General features: G+C 33.3%; 1 protein-coding gene across 1 annotated transcript; it reads left to right on the top strand.

Moving 5' to 3' along the window:
- Positions 1-42: 42 nt before the first annotated feature.
- On the top strand, positions 43-18,328 carry LOC108904777 (cleavage and polyadenylation specificity factor subunit 1). The gene is made up of 19 exons (XM_018707453.1): positions 43-366; positions 1,113-1,327; positions 1,382-1,698; positions 3,425-3,675; positions 3,731-3,912; positions 3,974-4,552; positions 5,194-5,505; positions 5,888-6,241; positions 8,683-9,016; positions 10,148-10,311; positions 10,371-10,585; positions 10,672-10,891; positions 12,917-13,069; positions 13,179-13,355; positions 13,413-13,545; positions 16,775-16,915; positions 17,876-18,005; positions 18,058-18,163; positions 18,218-18,328. The coding sequence occupies exons 1-19, from the start codon at positions 195-197 to the stop codon at positions 18,296-18,298; spliced, it is 4,236 nt and encodes a 1,411-aa protein (XP_018562969.1). The 5' UTR covers positions 43-194; the 3' UTR covers positions 18,299-18,328.
- The last annotated feature ends 616 nt before the right edge of the window (positions 18,329-18,944 follow it).

Genomic DNA, 18,944 nt, shown 5'->3' with positions numbered 1-18,944 from the left:
CGTTGGATTGGCAACACTATTTGTTTTGTTGTTGGGCGAATGAGGTTATGTTTTCCCATATTTTGTGTATATTTTTGAGCGACTACAAACTCGTAATGTAATAAACATTAATTCTGATAATCGCCTGAACTTTTTAATTTATAGTATTATTGTGTGAATAATTTAGTAACTAATGGTTGTAGGCTTGTAAAAAAATGTTTTCCATTTGTAAACAGCACCACCCGGCTACGGGGGTAGAACATGCAATTTCATGTTTTTTCTTTAATAAAGTAGAAAAGTGTTTAATAACAGCAGGAGCAAATATTCTTAAAGTGTTTAGACTTATTCCTGATGTAGATCCTAAGGCACGAACAGAACGCTATTCAGGTAATATTACAAGCGTATTAATGTCACGTCATTTGAAAATTAAATTGTACATTTACTTTTTCGGTTATATACAGGGTGGCTGTGAAATACATGTACACGTAAGACCAGATATTCCTGCGTTTGAAATAAGTCAGTTTATATATTTCCAAAATTCCCTCATTTAGCCTGTAGTATACTTCAAAGTTACTCAAAAATCATGTAGAGTGACCACTTTTGAAGTATGAGTCTTCAACATAAGTTTTTATGTTATACATAGAATGATTTCGAAAATCTAAGATTATGCAAGAAGTGATATGAATAATAAAATAATAAATAAATATTACAATACTCATATAATCTAGTCAGCATGTTCACCAGACCTAAGAACATGTGATTATTTTATATGGGGTTTGTTGAAGTCTCATCTACAGTTGAAAGCGAAGTTGAATTGTAGATTCACCTTGTAAATCGAGACAACTCTTAGAAAGAAATAATTGAAAAACAAATCTCCAGTTTAATTTTTTACAAAAAATTAATTAATGTATTCAGGAAAATTATTCTCATTTTGGGCATTTATCGTAATGGTCTTAATTATATGCTAATTTTCAATATTTGTTATTAGTTATTAAAAGATTTCTCAGTTTTGACTTATAGTATTTCAAAATTAATAGAAACAAATTAGTTTTATTTTGAGGTACTTATAAAAAAAATAAATAAGGTATTCAAAGATATATTTAATTGTGTCTTGATTATTAATTATATTTTAGAATTCTATCCACCGAAATCGAAGCTAGAATGTATGGCGCAGTACCAGTTGTTTGGCAATATAATGTCTATTCAAAGTGTATCTTTGGCAAACTCTCAAAGGGACGCCTTACTTCTGGCGTTTTCTGATGCAAAGTTGTCTGTTGTTGAATATGACCCAGAATATCACGATTTGAGAACTCTTAGTTTGCATTATTTCGAAGAAGAAGACATGAAAGTAATGCACAATAGTTCAAGTAATTTTTAAATGGTTAAACTTTTTAATTTTTAGGACGGATGGACCCATCACCATCATGTTCCTATTGTAAGGGCAGATCCTGAAAACCGATGCGCCGTTATGACGGTATTTGGTCGCAAATTAGTTGTCCTGCCATTTAGAAGAGAGAGTTCAATTGATGATAATGACACTGACGTTAAACCTATGTCTGCTAATGCAGCCGGTGGTAAAGCCCCAATATTGTCCTCGTATATGATTTTGTTAAAAGATTTTATCGACAAAATTGATAACGTAATAGATATTCAATTTTTGTATGGATATTATGAACCCACTTTATTAATTTTGTATGAACCACTGAAAACATTTTCGGGGTAAGTCAATTCTCCAAAATTACTGTTTTTGATGAAATATAATTAATATGTAGAAAAAAATTGAGGGTGCTAATAAAGTATGCAGGGTGTTAGATACTTAATTACATTTATTAACATTAATGAGCAATTTTTTGAATAATTGAATCCAAAAAGGTTAAATTTAAATACTGCCACCAGAAAAAGCCGAGGTAAGGGGGAAGGTCAATTACGCTGGTTTTTGGCCCGCTTTATTTTTGGCCAAAGAAAAAAAGAAAAAAATTTATTTTTTATATCCAATAACTAATAATCGATTCACCCCAAACGGGACCTCTTCCCTCCTTCCTAGTCAGGGTCAAGGTCAATTAGAAGTCAGATTGAGAGAAAGTGCATTAAATCAAAAGATCTCGAAGTTTAGGTTTTTTGGGTCGCTGAGTCCGAATCGTCTCAAGGAAATTTTAAGGTCAAGTTGAGAAAAAACAAACAATTAAGTCTAACCACCTGTTATACACATATTTGGAGTTGTTGAGTTCAAATCTGAGGTCAGTTTGTCTGTGTCAGGTCATTTGAAGGCCATTTTAAGGTCATTTGAAAGTTAATTTATGGAATAAACCCTGGAATCAATTACCGTTCTTATAGTTCGAATCTGAAGTCCATTTATATGTAGTAATAAAGGTTCAAGGTTATTCCAAGGTTGATTTGAGAAAAAGGACCTCTGGTAGGGTCAGTGAGAGACAATTTCAGACCCCTTTGTTTTCGACCGAAGCAAAAATTGTTGATACTAAAAATTGGTTTTTAAAAATCATTCGAGTTTAAACAGAGCCACGCAAGGTTTAGGCAAGTTCATCTGAAGGAGCAAATGAGCATCTTTTATCTCGAAAACTACTTATTTAACACAAAAATGACCTGTACAATGGTTGTAGGATTTCGCATGGGTTCCACATCAGTGATCTCTTGACCTAAAACTTGGCCAATCATTACCTTCAGTTCACATTAAGCTAATCGACACAAATCAAGTAGTGGAGGACTAAATCATCATATAATTATTACCTTCGGTTTTAACGTTATTCAATGTGCATCACGAGGAGGTTTTTTCTTGGTTTGACTTTTAAATGACCTTGAAATAACCCTCAAATGACCTGATGCTGACAAACTGACCTCGGATTCGATCTCAGCTATCTCAAAAACCTATATAACAGACTGTTAAGACTTAATTGCTCTGTTTTTTCAATTTAACCTTAAAATGACCTTGAAACGATCTTTAAATGACTTAATACAGACAAACTAACCTAGGATTCTAACCCAGCGAGCCCAAATTCCTGTATGACAGGTGGTTGGACTGTTGGGCTTATTTTCAATTTGACCATGAAATGACCTTGAAACAATCTTAAAATGATCTGATTAGACTCAGTGACCCAAAAAACCTAAACTCCGAGATCCTTTGGTTTAATGCACTTTTTCTCAATCTGACCTCTAATTGACCTTAATCCTGACTAGGAGGGAGGGGGGTGGTTCAGTTTGGTGTAGAATCGATTAGTTACTAGATATAAATAATAAAAAAAAATCCTTTTTATGGCCAAAAATGAAGGAAGCCAAAAACCGACCCTCCCTCTTTAGTAAACTTTATTATATTTTAAATTTTATATTTGTCTTTCAATTATTAAGTTATTTAATGCATTAACCAATCCAAGAATCTAGAAAACACTCCTTTCTTTAATTTCACTAAAATTCAAAATTGCTCATATTTTAGTCGAGTTGCAGTAAGAACAGACACTTGCGCGATGGCTGCCATTTCCTTAAACTTGCAACAAAAAGTACATCCTGTCATTTGGAGTGTTTCAAATCTACCGTTTGATTGTGTGAGGGCAGTACCCATTAAGAAGCCTATAGGCGGTACCCTAATCATGTCCGTAAACGCTCTCATATATCTAAATCAAAGTATTCCGCCTTACGGGGTATCCTTGAATAGTATTGCTGAAGCTTGTTCCAATTTTCCACTGAGTAAGTCATTCGTAAAGAAAATGTAGTTGTCGAATTATTGCAATACTGTTTTTAGAACCGCAGGAAGATATAAAAATAACATTGGATTGCGTGCAGGTGGGATTTTTGGAAGAAGATACACTCGTTTTATCTTTAAAGGGTGGAGAATTATACGTTCTGACGTTATTAGCTGATAGTATGAGATACGTACGAAGTTTTCACTTTGAAAAAGCGGCTGCTAGTGTTCTTACAACTTGCGTAAGCCTTGCTTCATATTTATACAATTTTACTAGTAATATCTCGCGTTATAAATTTTCAGATCTGCGTTTGTGAAAATAATTTCTTGTTTTTGGGTTCACGCCTCGGAAATTCGCTATTACTCAGATTTACTGAAAGTAGGAACGAAGTTATAACACTAGATGATGGGGAAGAACCCACGGCAAAAAGGAAGAGGATAGATGAAAACGACAGGGATGGTTCTCAATACGAAGATAGAGTTCTAGATAGCTTAAACGACTGTATGGCTAGTGACGTTCTTGATATAAGAGATCCTGAGGAATTAGAGGTGTATGGTAACCAAAAACAAGCCGGTATACAGATTTCCAGCTATGTATTTGAAGTGTGTGACAGTTTAATCAACATTGGACCTTGCGGGAATATATCCATCGGAGAGCCGGCTTTTCTTAGCGAAGAGTTTAATAATAACACCGATCTGGACTTGGAGTTAGTAACAACTGCAGGACACAGTAAAAACGGTGCGCTCTGTGTCTTGCAGAAAACTATCAGACCACAAATCGTTACAACGTTTACTCTTCCTGGTTGTTCTAATATGTGGACGGTGAGAAGTGGAGAGGAGCGACATGCTTTCCTTATTTTGAGTCAGGAAGATGGCACCATGGTAAGAACAAATACCAATATATGGATACCTAAAAGATAAATTTCCTTCCATTTAGTGAAACGATCGTTATACAGGGCGTTACAAACAATTAATTACACATTCTTTGAACAAAAATGATAAGACTATACCATTTTTCATTTAGGTACCATTACTCGTAATTACCCATAAGTCTGCAAAATTTCAGCTGAATACCTTATAAAGTTATTAATTTATTTCTTTTTACTCTTCCTTTGATGAAATAAGTCTGCGAAATTTAAAGTGACTCTTCTTTTTTGTAATACCCTGTGTTTGATTTACCTCGAGTTTAGATTTTATTTTGGTTGATTCAGCCAATATCTTGATAATTCAATCAGCAACCCTCATATGGCTTATATGAGGGTTGCTTTCGGTGTGTAACAAAATGAAACTCTCTCTCAACCGTAAATAAAGGTATTTTTATTGATAATAAAGTGTAAAGAAAAGAAATGTTGTCGGGGCGAGCATTCGTTGAAGAGTCTTCTTGTAGAGTCGCTCGCAGATATATGTATCTGGTTCCTGGCGCCAATCTGCCATGGTCCTTTTCCGGGAACAACAGTGTGTGTATCTCATGTTGCACATTTTCGTCACTTGCAACTGTGTACCCACACATAGATTTATTCTAGATTCTTCAAACTGGTCATGAGATTAACGAAATTGACAATACAGGATTTGCAACCCACGGACCAACTGTATACGCCGGAAATTTGGGGAATAATAAATATATAGTACAGGTTACAACGGTCGCAGTAAGATTGTTGCAAGGAGTAACTCAACTGCAGCACGTACCGATGGACTTGGGTTCGCCTATTGTTCACATATCTAGTGCGGATCCGTACATATCTCTGATGACCACGGATGGGCAGGTTATTACTCTTATGTTGAGGGAAATACGAGGCTCCGCAAAGTTGGTTGTGAGCAAATCGACATTAGCAAACGTAAGTTTTCCTAAAAGAAATTTCCTTTAACTTTTAATGTTGTTAATATTTTAGTTTATTAATATTTTCAGAAACGGTAATATTTGTCTTTTGGTTAAACGAGCGGCATCTAGGAATTTGTTTTAAGATGTTTTTATAACTTTTTTAAATGTTATGTGAAGCGAAGCATTCTGTGATGTTGAAATGTCTCCAATATGTCATGTTGTACAAAAGAATATAGTTTTTTTTTTATATAAAAATAGGTTTTTTGGCTACATATTCTTAAATTAATATTCACTTGTTTTCCTAACAGCGTATTCTGATCGCACGGGACATTTTCATGTAAATAAAACTGTTTAATGGTAATGATTCTAAACAATTTTGGTTACCTGTACATTTTCAGAACCCTCCCATATCAACCATTTGTATGTACAAGGACACGTCTGGTCTATTTACGAATAAAATTCCTGAAGAATTTGTTCAAGTGCCTCAGCACGTTATAACCGAAACCGAAACAAAATCGGAAATGGAAAACGAGGATGACTTGCTCTACGGAGAAACTGATTTTAAAATGCCCTCGCTGAACCCTCCTCAACCGAAACCGAAGGTGTATTATAATTGGTGGAAAAAGTATTTGACGCCGTTTAAGCCAACTTATTGGCTTTTCGTTGTCCGAGACAATTCTAATTTGGAAATCTATTCGATTCCAGACTTCAAGTTGAGTTTCTATGTCACGAACTTATGTTTTGGTTTTAAGGTAAGTTGTATTTTTAAATTAAATATTTAAATTTTACAGTTCAGTACGTTGAATTATTTTCAAAATAATTGTACAGGGTGGACCTATTTCGACATTATTATGAAATTCTTATATTTTCTGTAGAGATGGATAGAAAGACTACAGTCTCTATTTTCAAGCAAAAATTGAATGGTAACAAACACTTCTAGATGTCTTGATTGGCTTAAGGGGCATTTTTAATTTTTGTCTTGTTTTTTGTGATGATAAATTTATATAGTTTGCAGACGTTTTTTATTCAGCTTTTTGTTCAGGATCGGATGATATATACGATATTTTTCTACAAGATATAATTTTTAAATTATTTATTGATTTATTTGTTTATTTATTTATTTAACCCTATCCAGACATAAATCCAGTTAAAAGACAGAAATTATCAATACTTTAAATACAAAAAAAATTTGGATGTACAGGGGACTCATATACAATTTTGTAAAGAAAAAATCAAAAAGAGCAGTTTGAAAATGATTTAAAAATGCACTTCTGCCCGGTACTGGAAACTAGTCCATTATAAAACCTGACCACGCACAATGGGACCGGCACGACGGCAAAATGTGATAAAAATGGACAAAAACAAATTTTTGAGAGGAATAAATAGAATTTTATAGCACCTATTTTATATCAGTAAATTCAACTGATTTTGCCGCTATTGTTATTATTAATTAATAAAATTAATTTGTGGTTTTAATTAATAAAATAATTTGACACCTGATGTTACGACAACTGTTCAAAGTTTTGTCCACCGACGTGTAAACACATTTGGGCCCGTCAGTTTCTACGAACTAACACAAATGTTGTCCTGTTTCACCATAACACAAATGTTTCACCATAATACAAATGTTATCTTGCTTCACCATAAATTAAAACGATATCCATCAACTCCGAGTTGCTTTACATGCAAGCCATTTTTGACACTAACTACTAAAAAAACTATTGTAAACACTATTGCAACGACGATTGTAAAATTGGATTTCAGTATTCGGAGTCGCTGGGGCCACGTACTCTCCACGTGTATTGCGAATGACGCTAGAGACTACAGTTGTCCAGCGATAGAGTGTTTGAAAGTACTACAACTTCAATAATTTTTTTCTCGGAAACTATTCTAAGAATTGTACAATTTTTTTTTATGATATTGACTCCATTTCTCATGCCGCATCTATTCCCAAATTTTTTTGGATAAGTTGTGATTCACTATAAATACAGTTACAAAAATACGTAAAAAGTGTTAAACAATAACGAATACAAATGATATACAAAAAGTAAAAAAAAAGAGAAAACAAATCTAGTGAAATTAGAAACCCCGAATTTGAACTAAGTAGAAAAGAAAAATTTATTTTTAATAACATTAGGTTTGCAACAAAAAATATCTGCCTCATTTTGTTGTGGGGACACTAAGCTCCTGGTATGTTTTCACATTAATAATAATGTAATATTTTGGTGTAAGCTAGAATAAATGAAAAGTTCCAGTTATTAATAATCTTGGTATCTCTATGTAAATATGTATTTTTATTTAAATCATTTCGAGTACTATTTACAATTGTCGCATTGTACATTTAAGTATATTTTTCTGCATTAAGGGTATTTGTCGGTTTAAATAAATCATCCCAATCCGTAGCCTTAATCCGGCGACAATGACCAAAAACACGTATGTACACTTGGGCAGGTAATTCTTGGGATATAAATGTGAGGTAGCCAAGTGATGCAGTCTCCTCTGGTCGCGTCATCGCATTATCTGATATCATCGGTTCCTTTTTTATACATAGTCACATTTTTACATGATATTTACACAAAAAATATTTTAAGTTATAAGGACCAGAAATGATTTTTTGTAGTTCAATTTAATTGAAAAATAATTGATTTAAGAATGGTCAATCGGAACTTTTCTATTTGGGAAAATTTTCCTATTTTCAAGAAGAATTAAACACCAGAAAAGAAATATTCTCAATGTTCGGATTTCCCTGTTTGAATTACAAAAACAAAATGATTTTTTATGTATTTATAAAAAAAATGTAGAGGTACATGTCCTGCGCATGATGCATTATTCGGAAGGAAATTTTATGCAGTCAAAAATCGAAAAATTGCATCCCATTTAAAAAAAATTTTGGATTATAACCGAAAAACCAGAGAAATCTAAATCAATAGATTTACGTGACAAAAAAAACAAAAAATCGACCGAAAAAAATTGTCTTAGAGGAATTAAGGTACTACCATGTGATTTTTGCTTCTCCAGACTCTTTTTCGCCTATCTCCTTGGTAACACCTCCCTATAAGACTCACCCTGTACAACTCGTGAAAGATGTATTATCTGCATAACATTTTTTTTTATATAAATGTTTTACATAAGAACAGTCTACCACTTCTAGTGGTAATAGGAAATGTTACAAATATTTTGTTTTTATTTTAAGGTACTGGTGGATAGCTTAGAATCGGTCACGTTATCCCCGTCGATATTTGCTAATGAAACCCAAATCCAGCAAGATTATCAAGTTAGGGAAATCTTAATGGTGGGTTTAGGCAACAATGGAATGAGACCGATACTTCTTGTTAGACTAGATCGTGATCTGTACATATACGAAGTATTCAGATTTCCACGTGGTAATCTCAAACTTCGTTTTAAAAAAATAAAGCACAATATAATATATTCGCCGAATATATCGGGGAAAATTGATACGGAAAATTCTGATTTTTTTGCTTTGCAAGACCGTATCATCAAGATGCGATACTTTGGAAATATTTCAGGTATGTAAAAAAAAGTTAAATGCAGGATTTCTGAAAATGAATGAACCATACTTAGGGATAACTTTCTTTATGGAAATAAACTGATTTAGGTCAAAATAGCTTAGTACAGCTGTGGACAATAAAATCTTCTATTTTAAAGTTTTGGAATGTTGAAATGTTTTATCTAGTGTTTGGTGACAGGACATTTATGCTCTGCCCAAATAGGAATGAATGTTGTAAGAAGCAGTTACGTCTACTAATTTCTATATTTATTTAAAAAATATTAAAATGTAACAAAATAGTGTTCACAAATAAATTATTTTCTGCAGTGAAGATTTACAAAAAGGAACATTTTCCAATTTATTTTTTTTTTTGTTAATGGATAGAGTAAAAATTATAATTAATTATATAAAACAGAATAATTTTAGATATATTTAAAATTTTTATGGATGTAAATTATGTACTGAAAAAAGAAAGCTGAAATAGTATTCGGCCCCAAATACTGCTCAGTTGGTGCCGAAATTCAGGAGTTCTGCCACGACACCACTTGTACCCATTAGTACGATTTATTCCATTCCCATAAACAGTTTTGGTTCCGTTAAAAATCTGGAATGGCACCTTTTTCTTTGTAAGAAGAAACCGGATTACTCCTGTTACCTTGCAGCTGGCGGGATATTGAATAGGGGTATTCATTTCAACATGCCACTACAACAACAGTTCTCAACTGATTGAGGCAAATGAACGCACACTCTGCTCCCAACACCTTGGCCTTGAATGGGTGTCGCCATCTTTGTCAGAAACAAAAACCACTGAACATCAGAGTCTGAGTACTCTTACTTTATGGATACGCTTCAACTTTTTGTAACATTTTTGGCCATACTAAATGTTTGTTACAGTGTAAAATTATCAAATAACATTTTACCTCTATTATGTTAGCGCCCATTGTGACACAGTCCTTGTAATATAATTAAGGAGCAAAATTTTACAAAATTTTGGCATTCATGATCTTTTGTAAATTTTCACCGATTTTTATTACATTCTCAGTGTACTCGATCAAAATCATTCAGTTTCATCGAATGAAGCTATCCTTGAAGTATGGTCTCTTTATTTCCTGACACTCTGTATATGTGTTTGAGTGATTACTACTTCTAGGCTATAATGGTGTCTTTATATGCGGTGGAAATCCTCATTGGATATTTTTGACTGCAAGAGGCGAATTGAGGACACATGCCATGGTTATCGATGGAGAAGTATTAAGTTTTGCTCCATTTAACAACGTAAATTGCCCACAAGGATTTTTATACTTCAACAGAAAGGTCCGTTTTAGATCAGATATACATTTATTCTTTTTTTTTCTGACGTAAACTAATTTTAGTCGGAATTGAGAATTGGAGTACTACCGACTCATTTGAGTTACGACGCTCCTTGGCCTGTCAGAAAAGTACCTTTGAGGTGTACCCCTCATTTTGTTAGTTACCATTTAGAATCAAAAACGTATTGTCTCGTTACCAGCTTGGCGGAACCGTCCGACAGATATTATAAATTTAATGGGGAGGACAAGGAACTATCTATAGAAGAAAAAGGGGACAGGTAAGTAAGATTGTATTTCACGACACACGAAACCTTTTTAGATACTAAAGGTACATAGGATATGATGTTAAAGCACATTTTTGCAGATTTCCATATCCCCTGCAAGAGAAATTCAGTATTTGTTTATTTTCACCTGTATCTTGGGATGTAATTCCGAACACAAAAATCGATTTGGACGAATGGGAACATGTGAATTGTTTGAAAAATGTAGCCTTAGCTTATGAAGGCACGAGGTCCGGCCTTAAGGGGTACATCGCTCTTGGAACTAATTATAATTACGGCGAGGACATTACCTCAAGAGGAAGGGTAAGTACTTCATCCAACTACGTGGATGGTCTGAAATGTTTCCGACCTTAACATGAAGATGGCAGCACTCGTCAGCAGAAGCTAGGGAATGTGTGTGCAGCTTTTGAAAGGTACTCGCCAAAATTTCAGCCATTTTAGCAGTTGTAGTTTGACAATCATTTTAAGTGGGTCGATGTGAGTGTTTTTGTGAAAATAGTAAAAATCGAATATCGAACTTTTATTAAATATTTGTTTTTGAAAGTATGAGGACTCTGCACCATCATTTACCACCGCGAAATTTTGGGCAGCTGAATTTAAACGTGGTCGTACCAGCTTGGGAGAGGATGAACGTTCAGGACGTCAAAAAAACTGCAACCACTGACGATAACATCACTTAATTCCATCAAATGGTGCTAGACAACCGTCGAGTTAAAGTGAGAGAGGTAGCAGAGGCTATGAATATGTCCAAAGAACGTGTTTGTCATATATTGAATCAAGATTTAGTTATGAGAAAACTGTCCACACGTTGGGCGCCGTGTTTGCTCATGTTAGGCCAAAACTGTGTTTGATTGAACATCTCCAACGCTCTGTTGGCGCAATAAATCAGAGTTTCGGCGCCGATTAATTACTGTAGGTGAAACTTGGATACACCATTATACCCCAGAAACAAAAATACAATCAAAACAGTGGACTGCGAAAGGGGAATCAGCTCCAAATAAAGCAAAAACTGTTTTTTCGGCTGGAAAAGTGTTACCGATTGTTTTTTAGGATAATCATGGAGTTAGCTTAATCGATTATCTTCACAAAGGAAAAACCATTACATTACACATCATTATTTGACAAGTTGTTGGCAGAAATAGTGGAAATTTGTTTCTCCAAGATAATGCGCTGTCTCACACCTCGGTGGTTGCCATAGTGAAAATCCACAAATTACAGTTTCAACTGCTCGACTACCCTCCTTACTCACCAGATTTAACTCCAAGCGACTTTTTTTATTCCCTAAGCAAAAAGTTGCGCTCAGAGGACAGAGATTTTTGTCAAATGAGGAGGCCATCACTTTCGAAAACAATTATTTTGCAAAGAAAGACTCCAAGTACTATTTGTACTGGTTAAAGAGATGGAAGTATCGCTGAGAGAAACGTGTAGATTTACAAGGAGACTATGTAGAAAAATAAGAATAAAGAAGAAAAAATGTCTTGTAGCTTTGTTAGGTCGGGAACTTTTCATACCACCTACATATACAATGATGATCCAAGATTGTGTCTTAATATTTTTGGTAAAAATGGTATAGTCTTTCCGATCTCAATTGAAGACCAAAGAGCTAGGCAGTATGTACCAGGTTCGGTCGCTACGCAGCAACTTGGCATTGAAATATTTGAAAAACTTGTTCCCATATTTATTTAGCCATACCTATATACAGGTCTGGTCAAACTAAACGTGGAGGTGGTAGAAATGTATTTGCCTAGTTGAAGAATGCGCGCGAGGGCAAACGGCGCACAAACGCAGCCGCACTGGACGACCGGCCATAAATTTCAGTTGTTGACAAATCGCCTAGCAGTGCAGTGCAGCAATGCCGAGCAGTAATATATTTTATTGAAAATTTAAATGTTTTATGATATGATAACCAAAATTTACCATCAATATAATAAAATTGTTTGAGGACATAAATAATTAAAATATGTTGTTGGCCAATGAACATATAATACACATTTTCTACAATTATGTACAAATTATAATTTGTTACCTTCAGCAGAAAACTTTTTTAGGGGCGCCTATGAAACTCATTAAATTTTATTGCCAGGCGTTTTTTACATGACTTCGGAAAGACTATACTAATACATCAAGAAAAAAATGTTTTTAAACCTTTTTCTATAAATGTAAGTGGGATTTTTGAATGTTTGTATGTATGGAAGTATTGTATGTTTTCTCTTATTGGGAGGTTATTAGATTGACGATTAGCTTTGATGATGGCTTGGGTACTCTTTTCTTTGTGTACTAAAGGACACAGTCACATAACATTAATAATGGTACTATATTTTTATATAGATTTTAATCTACGATATCATAGAAGTTGTGCCGGAACCTGGGCAACCGTTAACTAAAAATAAATTTAAAGAAATATATGCCAAAGACCAAAAAGGACCTGTGACTGCACTTTCACAAGTTAAAGGATTCTTAGTATCCGCTGTCGGGCAAAAGGTAGATATAAATAATTATATAATCTTTTAACATTATAAATTCTCAGATAGCGCCTTCAAAATAAAAACAAGTATTACAATCCTTTTTTTTAATTATCGTTCGTTTGTAGATATACATTTGGCAACTAAAAGACAACGACCTAATTGGAGTAGCATTCATCGACACACAAGTGTACACGCATCAAATACTTACCATAAAAAGTTTGTTGTTAATTGCTGATGTTTATAAATCGATAGCTTTGTTGCGATTTCAAGAGGAATACAGGACGTTGTCTCTTGTGTCTAGGGTACGTTCAACACAAATTTGTAATTATTTTTTTATCTTACATATTTATCGATTCTAGGATTTCAAACCTTGTGAAGTATACTCTGTGGAGTATATGATCGATAATTCTTCACTAGGATTCTTAGTTTCTGACCGAGAAAAGAATTTAGTCTTGTACATGTATCAGCCTGAGGCTAGGGAATCTTTGGGAGGTAATAATTAAAAATTAGATTCTATTTTGAACTACATCGTGGCCTTTTTTTTATGCGGTAGATGCATGTCATGCAAAAAAATATCCGTAAAAGAAAGACTGAAAATGACTTTCATATTTTTTTTCATATTTTTCATATCACTGTGTACTAGGGTGGCCCAAAAAAAACGAATATATTTTTTTTCGTGTCTCTTGTGAAAATATGTTAGTTTATCATGTTTTAAGAGCCCCCTCAAAAAATCAGCTCAAAAAAAAATTTTTTTAGGGGTCACTCAAGATTTTTAAAAATTTCCAAAATCGTCAAAAATTAATTTTTTTTCCCGTTATTTTATAATTTTCTAGGTAGAAAAAATCTCGATTCTGAAAATTTCAGATCAATATTTTAATTTCTAAAGGTCACCCATAATTATTTTAACTTTAAATGTAGTGTACCTAAAATGTCTTCGAGCAACTGAAAATAAATATCAACGAACTAATAATTTTTTTTATTGAATTTGATGAACGAAAGAATAGAAATAAATCACGAGACACTTAAAAACATTCTCGAGGGAAAATTTACTACTGCACTGCGAGTATCAAATATTTATAATTTTTTAATTTTTTAAAATTTAAGTGATTTATTTCTATTTTGTTCATCAAATTCAATAAAAAAAAATTATTAGTTCGTTGATATTTATTTTTTAGAGGTCGCTCGAAAATATATGTACACTACTTTGAAAGTTAAAATAATTATGAGACCTTTAGAAATTAAAATATCGATTTGAAATTTTCAGAATCGAGATTGTTTTCTACCTAGAAAATTATAAAATAATGAAAAAAAATGTTTAAAAAACAATTTTTGGTGATTTTGGAAATTTTTAAAAATTTTGAGCGACCACAAAAAAATTTTTTTTTGAGCTGATTTTTTAAGGGGGCTCTTAAAACATGATAAACTAACATTTTCATAAGATACACGAAAAAAAAATAATCGCTTTTTTTTGGGCCACCCTACTGTATACATTCGCGAATGTGTTAAATAATTTTTTGAAAAAACGTTAATGATCAGTAAAACAAAAAAAATTATACACAAAGTGAAACATTGAAAATTACCCGAATTGTACATGCTAAACTTTACTCAGTAATAAACAGAGGCGGCCTTAGGTGGTAGCGAGCAGGGCAATCACTCAGGATCTCACTCTTGCAGGGGCCTCGTACGACAAACAACCCGACTAAAAAAAAAAAGTTTTATTTAAAACTTTATTTTATCCTTAGTTATTGGTTATATAGGTATATGACAATAAAATAAAGTTTGTTAATTCATAGTAAATATATTAATACTTATAAGTAGTAATAGGTGCCTAAATAATATTTCTCATTTAGATTTATTTAATGATCGATATCAAAATCAATTAATTTATCAGTGGATAATATTTTTTATAATTTGACTAAAACATAATTTAGTACGTTCATGTATAATTTTAAAAAAAAAACAAGTTTTTAGTGACGTCATTTCATTTTCGTATTCTTCTCAGGAAACCCTTTCTTTTGATACCCATATCATGTTGGTGAATAAAAAATAAATGGTCCGCCATCTTTGGGAGTCTGCCATATTGGATTTAGCTAACCATGCAGTGTTATCCAAACTAAACGTGTATGCAAAGTTTCAGCTCAATCGGTTGGGGATAACTGTTTCAATTGTAAGATTTGACCCATACTAACAAGGCAAGTTAAATAAAAACTTGTAAAATTATGTTTGAATCTTGTACCTTATTTTATCGTTATTAAAAATTTGTATTTGTTAACTTTTAAAAATCTCTTAATATTTGAAAACTCAAAATTTATAACTTTTGCATTTCTCTTAAATCATCAGAAATATCTACTCGTGCATTCGATTTACGTACTTTTCACAAACAGGGGCCTCGCAAAGATCTGCCGCCCGGGGCTTCGCAAAGTCTGCCACCCGCCTCGCAATGGTTAAGGCCGCCCCTGGTAATAAAACACCCTCAGAATAAGAAACAAATTTTAATAAATAAATAAAAATAATCTTAGGTTGTTGAACACTTAATTTTCAAATATCTCTTGCGTTTGACATAGACTGATGAAACTTGACGTAATGACTTTACTAATTATGGCCAAAATTCAATGACTCCACACACAAATCTGTCAACCAATGGGAGAGACGCTTGAAGATACCGTTATTAGAACCCTAGAATTTCAATGCCACTGAATATTTTGTGAATTGCATGAATGCATTTAATTCCGATTGGTGTTTCTAACAAAAGAGGTGTCTTGCATTTTGTATGAAAATCGACCCTTACCTGAATAAGTATTTTTTTTTTAATTTAAAAAAGCCTTCGACATAGATGAGTAAATTCGAAATATAATTTTAAACGCAATGTAACAATCGGAGGCTAAAAAAAAATTGGCGTAGCGATTCTTCAAATTTTAAAGTACCTGTGCCAATGATTTTTTTGAACTTTTTATAGTTACTTTATATTTAAAATTTAATTTATTTATTTAATTTCTTACACAAATGACTGTTATACTTTTTTTGTGAAACTAATGGTTTTAAAGTTATTTTCAATTTCTTTGAAAGCTTATTTTTTTAAATCAATAATAATATCTCTGCGCCCCATTCTAATCGCAAGGATTAGCCCAGAAGTCGGAGACTTGTGCGGGAGAGGGGGCGACATATTATTATTCAGTAGGCCGCATGTGCACCCAGGAACGACTTATGTTGGTAAGCCCTGACCACCATTCAGTGTGGCAATGAGGGACACCTGGAAAACCTCATTAATTAAGGAGATGGTCAAACGCCGAACGGAATCAATCTCTCACACTTACCCAAGCCAATGTTTTTCCACCCTTCTGTACCTGCAAAAATGGTGCCTAATTCCTTTTTACGAAGATAGCTGGTCTACAGTCTTACGGTTGCGGAGTCGAAACCGCGAGAATGGCATTCGTCGATTCAAGTATTGACGCTTTGAACCGCTTGGCCACCGACTGACCCAATTACATGAACTTATTTTTCAAACAAAATGAGACATTTTTTTCTTAGAATTACTAACTGGAACTATGCACTTATTCAGTTTCTAAAATATTCAGTGGTGTAGAAATTCTGGAATTCTTGGAGAGAAATGTAGGTGTAATGTGGGACATAAAAGTTTTCAGTGAACTCCCAAAATCAATCATTTTTATTTTTTGTTTTCTACTAACATATAATCATTGTAACATATTACATTTTTAAAAAGGCCAACGACTACTAAGGAAAGCAGATTTTCATCTGGGACAGGCTGTCAATACATTTTTCAAAATTAAATGCAAATTGGGAGAACTTGGAGAAGACAAAAAACATTTTTCTGGAGCCGACAGAAGATATATATCAATGTTTGGTAAGTTACTTCAAGAAAACCATAAATGGAAAAAATTTATACGAGGTTTGATAAAAAAATAAAGGGAATTCTCATAATGTATTTAATCTTCAATTTTTATCTCCTTCAAAGTAATCTGCTTGTGATATTATACACTTATACCAACGTAGTTTCCAGTTTGAGAAACACTGTTATCCCTTTAGGGACCCTCTTGAGCACAGTGTGTGATTTTGCCTTTATCTCATCCTTTCGTTGAAAAACATCCTTTGATTATCCTTTTGGGAAATAGGAAAAAGTCAAAGGGGTCATGACCGGAAAATAGGGTAGTTGCGGCATCACAATGATGTTGTGTCACCAAGAATTGTTGGATAAGCACAGCACTATATGTCGGTGCATTGTCGTGGTGCAAAATCCACGAGTTGACTATCGTGTTCTTATCATTTTCTCCTGATTGCCTCATGTAAATTGTGCAAAACTTGTAGGCAGTACTTCTTGTTAACTTAATGACAGGGGAGTAAAAATTCGTGATGAACTATTTCATTGTAGTCGAAGAAAACGGTTAGAAGGACCTACACCTTTAACCACCTCACCTTCGATGTCTTGGCTTTCCTCAAAACATTTGTACCATTAATAAACTCGTGGCCGTTACATAGTATCGTTGCCAAAGGCCTTTTGAACATTTTGAACGTTTCATTGCACTTAATTCCGTTTTTAACAAAAAATAACAGACAAACTCTAATCTGACATTTCGCTACACAAAAACGCTGAGATAAGTCTTACTCATTTGCTTGCTAAACACAAAGTAAGCATGACAGCTGCCTAAAAATTGACAGGTGTGTCACTGCTACCAATACACAAATAAAAAATCAACTCAGACAAGATACAACACGTGCAATTTGAAAATTCTCGTTACTTTTTGATCAAACCTCGTATATAAATTCTACTTGTACATATAAGATTTTGGGAAAAATGTTTTTACAGCAACATTGGATGGAGGTCTAGGATACATCATGCCAGTGCCAGAAAAAACCTATCGTAGGTTGCTTATGTTGCAAAACGTGTTGGTTTCCCAAGGTACACATATAGCTGGATTAAACCCAAAGGCTTATAGGTATTAAAAAATAAAGTCCTTGTTTCGACGCATTAATAAAAATAATTTTCAGGACATATAAAAGTTGGAGAAAATTGCAGAATAATCCGGCTAGATCAATTATCGATGGTGATTTAGTGTGGAATTTTATGCACCTTTCTATAACGGAAAAATCGGAGGTAAGTAAAATAAATGTATTTATATGTGAACCGTGTATAAAAGATTTTTTGTAGGTTTCAAAAAAAATTGGAACTAAGATTGAGGAATTGATCGACGATCTCACAGATATTCAGAAGTTAACTAATCATTTTTAAATTTAAATTCGTGTAATAAATTATGAAAACCACAATATTCGAGGTGTTTTTTTTTTTTTACAAAAATTTGGTTTTTACGTTGTGATTTTCTTATAATCTCTTATTGGACAATGGACACACCACTAAAAATTGGTAGGTATAAATTATAGGTTTCATGTTCAAAGTGCAAGAGGATACGTTTCTCCCCAAATAAATTGAAATAAGTATTCTACCACTACATATGTAATGTGTGGTCTTATCTCCTGATCATTTTTTATGGGTTTTAAGTTGAAAACACTGTTAAAAACAACTTAACTGTTAATAATATAGAATGTTCATAAATGATTGCAAGCCACGTGATGAACAATTTTGTTTGGAACAGTGATTTTATTTTCTTCGCATTGGCAATTAAATTTCGGCAAAATTAGAAATGATTAGCACAAGATCAAGATTACATTAGAACAGAGGTATTCAAACTGTGTTCCGCGAAACCTTGGGGTTCCTCACTACAACTCTAGGGGTTCCACAACTCAATCAAAAATTCAAAATTTTGAAATTAATAACAAAATTCAAAAAATTTATACTAGTTTTGAAAATTTTTTATGTCAAAAAAAATCTAATTATTGGGCAGGCTCCGCAAGTCGTAAAAGTTTGAAGACCGCTGCAT

Source organism: Anoplophora glabripennis, unplaced genomic scaffold (genome assembly GCF_000390285.2).
Source record: "Anoplophora glabripennis isolate ALB-LARVAE unplaced genomic scaffold, Agla_2.0 scaffold124, whole genome shotgun sequence".
Taxonomy (NCBI): domain Eukaryota; kingdom Metazoa; phylum Arthropoda; class Insecta; order Coleoptera; family Cerambycidae; genus Anoplophora; species Anoplophora glabripennis.
Note: the sequence above shows the minus strand (reverse complement) of the source record. Positions and strands in the feature narration are given on the sequence as shown.